This window comes from Micropterus dolomieu, linkage group LG08, assembly GCF_021292245.1.
Source record: "Micropterus dolomieu isolate WLL.071019.BEF.003 ecotype Adirondacks linkage group LG08, ASM2129224v1, whole genome shotgun sequence".
Taxonomy (NCBI): domain Eukaryota; kingdom Metazoa; phylum Chordata; class Actinopteri; order Centrarchiformes; family Centrarchidae; genus Micropterus; species Micropterus dolomieu.
Genome location: NC_060157.1, coordinates 3,107,028 through 3,116,837, shown reverse-complemented (window position 1 = coordinate 3,116,837; position 9,810 = coordinate 3,107,028). Strand labels below are relative to the sequence as shown.

Sequence of the window (9,810 nt, the reverse complement as noted above, 5' to 3'; positions counted from 1 at the left end):
GTGTATGCGGTCCAATGCAGTGAGGAATGCACAGACCTGTATATTGGGGAGACTAAACAACCACTACACAAACGCATGGCTCAACACAGAAGGGCCAACTCCTCAGGTCAAGACTCTGCTGTCTACTTACATCTGAAGGACAGAGGAGACTCGTTTGAGGACCACCAGGTGCACATTTTAGACAGAGAAGATGGATGGTTTGAAAGAGGTGTCAAGGAAGCCATCTACACCCGGGTTGAGAAGCCGTCATTGAACCGAGGAGGGGGTCTACGCCACCACTTATCCCCCACTTACAATGCTGTCCTTTCATCACTTCCCAGGAAACTCAACAAACGTAACCTATTGGCCTCAGGTGAAGATACCAACGATGGTCGTTCAGTCTTGGCCACAGGTAGTCTTAACGACTGTAACGACTGTCGTCACAGCAACAAGGAACACTAACGAACCAGCGGTATCGATGACCCGGGCCAACGACCCCACTGAGGTTAAATAGCTGAGTTTCCCTGCCAGTCAGTCAGAACTGAAGAAGTCCTTTGGATGAGGGACGAAACGTCTTCCAGTATCTTCAACCAAGTCCAGTTGCCCTTGATTTTAACCTTCGTTGGATATTTAAAGCAACTAGTAACTATAAATGTCAAATAAATGCAGTGGAGAAAAAATAACAATATTTCCCTCTGAAATGGAGCAAAATTATAAAATTGAAAAAAAAATACTCAAGTTAAGTACAAGTAGCCCTATGTGAAAATGTAATAATTTCTTGGACTGTTGGAAATTTCAGCAGTAATCAATGAAACAGCCATATAAACACCCTGATAAGATTTTTAGAACATAAATGTACAATGTGTTGTATATTTCTTCACGTTATAAAATGTCTGTGGGGGTTCAGGTCTTAAACTGGAGACACACAGAATCAGGTGAGGATGCATCTGGATGCAGCCAACCAATGAATGCTCTGCAACTGGGTGACAAAACTGCAAGTTGGACCGTGCGTAGCTGTGGATTATCTGTTTTCAACGTGGTGGCAGGGTCAGGAACTGAGGCAAGAAATAGGCAACCCAGTAACAGAATCTTGATTCATATTTGATCAGCACTGCCTAGTTTTACAGTTTGCTGTCTGTTTCGTGAGCCTGGTGTGTTGTGTTGAACAGGCTAATTTCCGTAAAGTTGAGCAAGTTGTGTTTGTACAAATTCAGATACAGCGACTGGTCAGTCAGCTCTCCACGGCGTGTCCATCATGCACCGCAGGAGCTCCTGCCTGTCACAGAAAATGAATAGGATCCGTCAACAGATCCAGTGTGTGTGCTTTAGGGTGGAGATGGGGATTGGACCGTAGTGAGAGACTGCTGAGGGAAGAGAGAACAGAAGAGAAGGTGCTTGGGAAATAGTCTGAGGGTATATGGTATATTTAATAAATTGTTTTTATCACCTAAGACATAAAAATCTAACAGGAAGTGACTTGCCTTCCTTTTCCAAACACAACCAATCAAACGCTTCTTTAGCAGGTCACACACTCTCTCCTCACATGTCCAATCTCTAAAGCTTGATTTATACTCCTGCATAGGGTCTACGTGCGTAGCTACACCGTAGGCTCCACACGTAGCCATGCATTTGTTCTTGTTCATCGATGTCTGCGTTATCCTGCAGTTACACCCCAAATGCTACATGCTTGATTTTGGGACGTGCTTATGGCATTTTGAATGCAGGCTAACACTGGCACATTTACAGTAATGCTGATTAATGTGTGTCTGTAATATATATATTTATCAGACAGTCTCTTGACATCCAATATATTTATACTGAGAGAGACCTGGGCAAAGTGGAAGCTATATACCCTGAATATTGTTTTGGTGATCTCTGGTTTTTCAGGTATCCTTGGACAGCTTGATTCATGACAGGACAGCAAAACTAATTTTTGTATTGTTGATTCAGCTCCGCCGGTGGTCCGATCGACTCCTGTTCCCTCATCGGTGGTCCGACCAGCACAAGCTCCGATGGTGGTCCAGCCGACTCCTGTTCCTTGTGCCCCGTTGGTGGTCTGACCGGCACCCGCTTCGCCGGTGGTTCTCTCGACCCCTGCTCCCTGTTCTCCGCCGGTGGTCATCAGCCCAGCCGTTTCGCCGGTGGTCATCACCCTGCCGCTCAGCCCGTGGCCCTGAAGAGGTGAGGCCTCAGGTGAGCCCCGGTGGCCTCCCGAACCCTGTGGCCCCCCGGTTCTGCTCGGCCATTTGGGTCGGGAGGGCCTCCTGAACTGTTTCCCCCTTGCTCTGCCCTCAGGCCGCCCGCCTGAGGTTTCCCTCTCTGGTCCCTCTGTTCTGTCCTCGGGCCGCCCGCCTGAGGTTTCCCTGTCTGGTCCCCCTATTCTGCCCTCAGGTCAACCCCCTGACCTCCCTGGTCCTCTCTCGTTCTGCTCCCTGGACTGTGTCTTTCTTGTTTTTCTGGCCTTGCCTCCCTCCGCCCCCCCGGTCGGCCTGGACTTTGTTGTTTGTGCTGTGTTCTGGTCTGTCTGTTTTTTTTGGTTGACTGTCTGGAGACGCTCGTCGGTGGGGGGGGGGTACTGTCACGATCCTGTCCCGAGTGCTGTGTTTTCTGGTTTTTATTCTGAGGGTTTGGGTTTGTATCTGCTATTTAGTTGGTTTCGGTTCCATGTCTTTGCTCTTCTGTACTCTGTCCTGTACTTTAGTTCATGTCTTTAGTGTTTACTCCTGGTCTTGTGTTCTCTGTTTAGCTCTGTGTAGTCCCTTGTTCATTTACTGGTTCTGTTCAGCCCTCTTTGTACCGGTCTGTCATGTGTTATAGATTGTTTCCTGCATCTCAGCCCTGTGTCTTAGCTCCTAGTTTTGTGCCTTAGTGTTTTTATTCTGGTCTGTGTGGGTTACTTGGCCACATGTCTGCCTGTGAAGTGTTCCGTCTGTTTCCCCCAGTTATCACTCTGTCGGCCTGCCTCTTTGTTCATCTTTACTGTCTCTGCCTGCCTGCCGCTCTCTGTCTTCCCTGCTATCTCTCTGCCTGCCTCGTTAGTCTCATGTCTGTCACCTCCGTAGCTCCCGCCCTGCTCGTTAGTCCCTGTGTATATATACCTGGTGTTTCTGTCATTACCTCCTGTTACTTTGTGTACAGTTTCTTGTGCTGTCTTGCCTTGCCAGTTCTATGGTTAGTTGGAGTTTGCCTTTTGAGTTCTTTTGGATCACTGGTTTTGTTTGGATTGCTTATTTATTTTGGACATGGACTCAGCCACTCAGTTGTAAGTGTGCTCGCCTTTTGTTTGCTTTAATAAACCATTGAACTATACCTGCTCCACTCTGTGTCCTGCGTTTGGGTCCTGCAACCTGCCACACTGCCACAAACCCTGACAAAAACACATTATCATGCAAAAGAAAAGCCAGCTCTGCAGCATGATATTGCATAATTTGAAAATATGATTTAATAATATGAATATTGATATTACATGGTAAATAATTAAGTAAATATAATAAAAATATATAGTCATAAAACGCTGGCATAGCCCACTCACGCTGCCAGCCACCAAAGTAACCTGCAAACAGCAAGCCAGTCAATCCACCAGCCAGATCAGCCCTGGGAGTCTGGATCAATCAGCTGACCTTTTGGCTTCTTTGGACAGCAATTTGTCCACGTTAGCAAGCAAGCTAACATTTGCTAATGTCAGCCACCAAAACCCATAATGTTTTTCTCCTTTGCAGGAATGTTAGTTTTGACTTTGAACTTTGTGTTGCTGACGTTTGCAAATTCTGTTTCTAAACTAATGTTTCACACATTTGTTTCTGTAGGGGAGCAGAAAAGAAGGCACCGGGAGCATATCAACATCTCATCCTTTGGATTTAGCCAGTAAAGCAATCCTGAGCCCTTTACATCTGTCCACAGGCTGTTATAGCGAAACCAAGACAGTCGGGGAAGGTCTAATTTTTTAAGTTCTGGTCTGAATCCAAACTGTAATGGAACAACTAACGTGTAGGTCTAAGTGCTTTTTTCCTATTAAAACCTGCTAAAGATCATGTGGACTGCTTCTTGGTGAGAAAGCGTTAATCTACCTGAATACCTGAGTATATGGCAGAGTTGCAGTGCTCAGTGAGACACAAACAGCATCATTTGTGTTGTGTGTGAGTGTAGCGTAGGTCTGGTTCTGATCCCTGCTGGCTGGATCAAGGCTCTCGTAGGTGGATTCAGATGTAGAAGCTGGAGGACAGTTCTCATAGAGGGCGATCTGAAAACAAAAAACACAAACAATTTGACAGAGAATGACCTACAGTGATCAGACACATCCCTTTTCAATACATTTTTGGAGGTGACTCCTGAGAGCAGGAGGCAGGAAACAAAAAACAACACATTACAACCAGTTTGTACATGAGGGTGGAGACAGAAGCTCTCTGCTAAGCTATATTTGTGAAAAAGAGGATTATACTGCAGAAGTGATTTGGTTTCTGTTGACATTTTGATTATTTTACCCACTGTGAAACCCGTCACTACTTGAGTCCACAAACTTACTACAGCAAGGTTTAAAGTCTCTGGTGGGGCTGTTAATAAGTTTGATGGTTTTAGGTGGAGTATCTTAAGTAAATAAAAAAATAAAGGTAACTTACAAAACATTGATATCCCACTGTTAGTTGGAATAGAATAAAGTGGTTGAAAGAAATACAGTCCACAGAGTGGTGGCTCTTTACTCACAAATGATCTTTGGCTGTACAGACACAGACCTGATGGAGAAAAGTTTCATTTTTGGCACTTACAGAAGTAACGTTAATCAGCCAATGTTTGCCATTTTAAGAGGTGAACCTGGCAGTAACATGTAAGATTAAAGATTCAATAACAGATTTGTTAGGGTCAGAGTGAATCTTGATGTCAGGACTCAGGATCCACTCACTGTGTGCCCAAAAGATGTTTATAGTAACTCTCTAATTTTCACTCCTACGTGCAGTGAAATGCTGCACTGTAGGCGTGAAGGAGAGCTGCGCTGCAACACAACAAGGTGAGTAAACACAGCAGAGTTCAGTAAAGAAAGGATCAGCATGTGATCGGGTTTATTTAAGCTGATACTGTCAAAATTTCACCTGATTCCAGTCCTGAGGATTGGCATCTCTAACTATTGTCTCCTGCACTGGTACATCTTATCCAACAGAGAGAGTAATCAAAGAGTTAAAGAAAGTCACCTCCATGTTTGTGCCATCTGAATTTCCTCTGGTCTGCAAACCTGTGAAACAGACAAAAGTATTTTTCTCTATTATAAATGGTGAAACAAACTGAAATAAAAAATTAAATCTAAAATTACATGAGCAGTGTTGTGGTGGCAGCCTGGCTGACGGTGAGTGTCCCGATTATTTCTCCCTTTTTTTGCTTGTGATTCTGTTTTCCCCTGGTGTTTTTCCTGTACTCTGCCTGCCTCCCTGTGTCTCCTCCCCTGCGTGTGCTCTCCCTCCCCCTCTCTCTCTCCCTCTGCTCCTGAGCCCAGCCAACGACCCACACCTGCACCTCGTCAGCTACCTCCTCTGCCTGCCACACCTGCCAGCAATCAGCCTCATCTCTGACAGTACTTCTACCCCGGTTCTCGATTCAATCCCTGTTTGATCGTCGTTGCTCCTTACCTGGCGCCACTTCACCACGCAAGCTCTTGAGTATTCTGCGTTTCCTTGTACTTTGTTTTCCCTGCTTCTGACCCTGTCTGTCTCCACTCCAGGTTCACTCACCTCCGTCCTCCGTTCCATCAGCTGGGCTCGCCACCCTGCCCTCTCCCCTCCACCTCCTCCCCGTGCCTCCTTACTCCCTCAGTCCCCAGTGCCCCCGGCTCCCTTGTCTCAGTCTCCTCGGTTCCCTGTGCCGTGTTTCTCCCCGGCGTCTGCCTCTCCCGCACCTCCACTCCCTCAACCCCTTTTTCCCTTCAATAAAACCTGTTCACCCTGAGTTTTGCGTTTGGGTCCACTCTGTCCCCGCACTATAACAAGCAGAGCCACACTGTCAAACTACAGTATGCATTGGTGCAAGTCATTAAAACTTTGACATGAGTGTCCTGACTGAAATGTCATTTTTGATGAGAAATGGGAAGTTTCACTTGTGGCTGTGTAAGAGTTTCCTGTTGCCTGACCTTTAGGTTTGGTGTTCCTCTGAATACAGATTATCATCAGTGTCAGCTCTGAGAGGATGACTATTATAGGAACTACATACAGTAACACAGCGGTGGAGGAGGTCAAAGCTGTGGTGGAGGTTGAAGAAAGAAAGTTTGTTTTCAAGATGCTTCCTGAAAATGTGGGACCTGAGGCCCTGTTCATGCAGTGCTGTCAAACTTATTGTAACACCTGAATAGCTGTCTATTTTAAACAAGATATCGAATCCTAAAAACAAAAGAATATAGTTTACATACATACACATGCATTTACATATTTAAGTACTGTAGAAGAACATCTTGTTGAAGAAAAGTTAACTCTTTGAAGAGAAGAACTTTCTGGAACACATTGTGTTCTTTCTCAGTGGGTATAATTCACCGAGCTTCATCCACAGGGTTTCAATGAAGTGGAAACGGCTCATGTCACAGCTCACTGCACTTAATCAAAGTACACAAAAATCAATATCAGACATAAAACTAAACAAAAAAACTATTAAGTATTTCATTTTCAATGTTGCGCCTTCCGCGCAGTAGTAAATAAAGGCCAGCAAAGCGCGTGCATGTGAATGCGCATGATGCACGGAACAGTTGTGCACGTGAATATGTTTTTGACTAATAAAAAAATGTATTAATCAGAAACTAATTAATCAAAAATTTATTAATAAAAAAAATATAATTAATAAAAAATTCACTAATGAAAAAAATGTATTAAAAAATTTCAAAAAGATTGGGGGTCATAGTGAGGTTGAACAACAAAAGGTGAAGAGGGCTATGAAAATGGGGGTTTGTATTTAGACACATCCGGCCTTATCCTCTGTTAGCTGTGGGGGTCGAACACCAAAAGGTGAAGACAGGTGTGAAAAGGAGGGGTTTTGTATATGGGATGTCCGGTGTTATCCTCTAAAAGCGGATTTTTGGGAGTGGCTTTAGCAGGCCGTTGTGTATGTATAAAGGGCTAGTTTTTAGACTTACATCTGACCGAGAGCATGGAACAGGGTGACTGAACGGAATAACAGCGCCATCTTTGCAGCATCACAATCATGGACGTCACAGGTAATCAATTGGGAGTAATGATTCCAAAACGACGAATAATTATAGATTCTGTTGCAATGAGTATGGCTCCTAGAAAGAAGGCTCCCCTAACATTGGCTGACTTGTAATCTGGACCGAAAGGCTTGGGCGCCTCAGTTTGAATGGGCGGTGGAAGATTTAGAATGTCAGGATTCACCCTGAGTTTTCCTATCCCAGCTGACATTGAGCGAAAGGGGGACCATCGCAGGACCACTTATAGACAGACAACCACTCACACCTAAGGACAATTTAGATCTGTCCTGCATGTCTTTGGACAGCGGGAGGAAGCCGGAGCACCAGGAGAGAACCCACAACCTTCTTGCTGTGAGCCGACAGTGCTAACCACTGCACTGCTTGATTACAACAACATTACCAACAGAGTAAGCATTTTACCAACGAGAGACGTAGAATTAACGTTTCAAGGAAAACTTGCACAAATGTTGGGATTTATCCCCAGAGTGACTTTTAAAACTCACGAGGGAATTACACAGAGTTGACACAGATGCCATATTTGGCACCACATCCTGCCGATGTTAATGTAGGGATGTATAATATATTTGTTTATACCGATATTGTTGTTCATCAAACAGTAGGGGATAGTTACGTCCCTCTTTTAAGAATAGTACATATATCTGTTAAGGTACACAGAAAGGATTCGTAAGCGGACACCAGATGGTTTGTGAGTACACAGGCTGGCCTTTATTTAAGAGCTCAGTGAAAGCCAGGGGGTCCGGGAGCAGGCAGGGAAATCCAGTCTCGGGGGGTATCCAACCAAACGGCGTTCTGGACGGACAGGCTGGCGGCGAGCGAACGGGCGGGCGATCCGGGGAACAGGCAGGCAGGCAGCGACTCCGCACACGGGCAAAACTGTGGCTGATGGAAAAACAAGAAGTTAGGCAAGGTAACTAACAAGACTAGGAAATTGGCCGGAGCAATATACCACTGTAGGTAAACTGACGAACTGGCGACGAGTGGGAGCTGAACCAGAGTTTATGACTGCAGGAGTTGATGAGGGTGATGAGCCACAGACAGGACAAGACAGACACGACTGACAGAGACAGCAGAGAAGGGAAAACTGGGAACACAAGGAAAAGAGGGGAAGGAGAAGCCAACCCATAACAATATCAAGGCCAAATAACCATATGATCACAAATGCTTATGACAGACCCTACTACCTGAGGCTCTGCAAAACACACATTGATAGATCGAGATTTATCGAGACGTAATCGCATGACATGACGTAATCGCTGACGTAATCTGTACTCTGCGCATGCGTTGGCGTCTGTAGCTACCTTTCGGAAGCTCTGTCTTAAACCGGACTCTTATCCAGTTTTAATCCACACTTTTATGTTACATTTTTTGTATCCTTTTATTTAACTTGAGTTTTTAACTTAAGTTTTATGTGGGTTAAGGATTTAGGTCATCCCACATGGATTTTAAACTAGATGACCGTAAAAAAGCTATCAACGCTACTGAACACAACTCCGGCGACTAATGTTATGCTAGCCGAGATAACTCTGCCCCATGAGGACTGCACACAACTTGAGAAAGCGAACAAAAAGATTGCTGACCTTATGGAAGACATCCGACGACTTTCAAACAAATTGTTTCTCTTAGCACAACCGCTAACATCCAGGACACCGTGCTATGGGACCCCTCATTGTTACATGAAATTAAGTCTTCTTCTTCATCAGCGTCCTGGTTTCAACAGTAAGCCACCTCAAGAATGACAATTACCAACAAAAAACATTATTTTCTAAGCAGACATGTTTAACAAAAACATTATAAAATAACACTTGTATTTCAAACAAATAGGAGACTTATTAGCAAATTTTATTAAAAAATTTCTACACCGCCATGCATCATTGGAATTTTGAGGGCTGCTCTATATCACCCCGTCCCTCACAGCGCTAGTCACAACGAACTCTCCAAAACTTAAATGAACTACTTGGGTTTGAGGTGTTTCATTGAACTAGACTTGTGACTGCACCACTGCAGCCTGTTGGTGGGCGATGTCAAACCCCCCCCCCCCCCACATCTTCCCATTCATGGGACTCCGAGCGTTGAGCTAACGTTGAGCTACCGGATAGCTAACGTGATGCTCACATGCGGTCTGCCTGCATCAGCCAACCAGGGAGAACCCGTGTGCCCACGTTGCTCGACATTAGCTGCTGCTAACCGGTTTCATTGCTGCTGGCCGACCCAGCCACACCAAGCACACATTTCCCACACTGTGAGCCAGCTCCAGTTAGCCAAGTGGCTAACCTGCAGCTTGAAGCTCAAAGCAACAAGCACTCTGTCTACACTCTGTTCACGATCAGAGGTCCCTTCACACACCCCTCCCCACAGAAACTGTACGAGTCCACGACATTCGCTTTGTGTGGACAGAACATATACACACCCAGTACAGATATTTTTCTGACGAAGATGTGGTGCTGTTAGCTGACGATTTTATCCAAAGCGACTTACAATTGCTATACATGTCAGAGGTCGCACGCCTCTGGAGCAACGAGTGTCTTGCTCAGGGACACAATGGTGGATGTCTCACAGTGGGAATTGAACCCAGGTCTCCCACACCAAAGGCAAGCATCTTACCCATCTACCCCTTGGCGTGGTACTGGACTCCTCTC

The 9,810-nt window shown here is 45.2% G+C and overlaps 2 protein-coding genes and 1 long non-coding RNA gene across 3 annotated transcripts in view; 1 reads left to right on the top strand and 2 right to left on the bottom strand.

The window, feature by feature from the left end:
- Window positions 1-2,128, bottom strand: part of LOC123974608 (stabilin-2-like) — a 6,106-nt gene extending 3,978 nt beyond the window's left edge. Inside the window, exon 1 of the mRNA XM_046055430.1 lies at window positions 1,832-2,128. Within this exon, the coding sequence (XP_045911386.1) occupies window positions 1,832-2,128 (297 nt within the window). The remainder of the gene's footprint in view (window positions 1-1,831) is intronic.
- LOC123975860 overlaps window positions 1-5,324 on the bottom strand; it is a 24,809-nt gene extending 19,485 nt beyond the window's left edge. Inside the window, exons 1-3 of the mRNA XM_046057648.1 lie at window positions 5,282-5,324; window positions 5,163-5,203; window positions 4,055-4,219 (exon numbers count right to left, since the gene is read on the bottom strand). The gene's annotated coding sequence lies outside the window, so the exon portion shown is untranslated. The remainder of the gene's footprint in view (window positions 1-4,054; window positions 4,220-5,162; window positions 5,204-5,281) is intronic.
- Window positions 3,121-4,008, top strand: LOC123975861. Its single transcript, XR_006826177.1, has 2 exons — window positions 3,121-3,241; window positions 3,786-4,008. It is a non-coding gene; the product is annotated as an uncharacterized LOC123975861 (long non-coding RNA).
- Window positions 5,325-9,810: the final 4,486 nt, after the last annotated feature.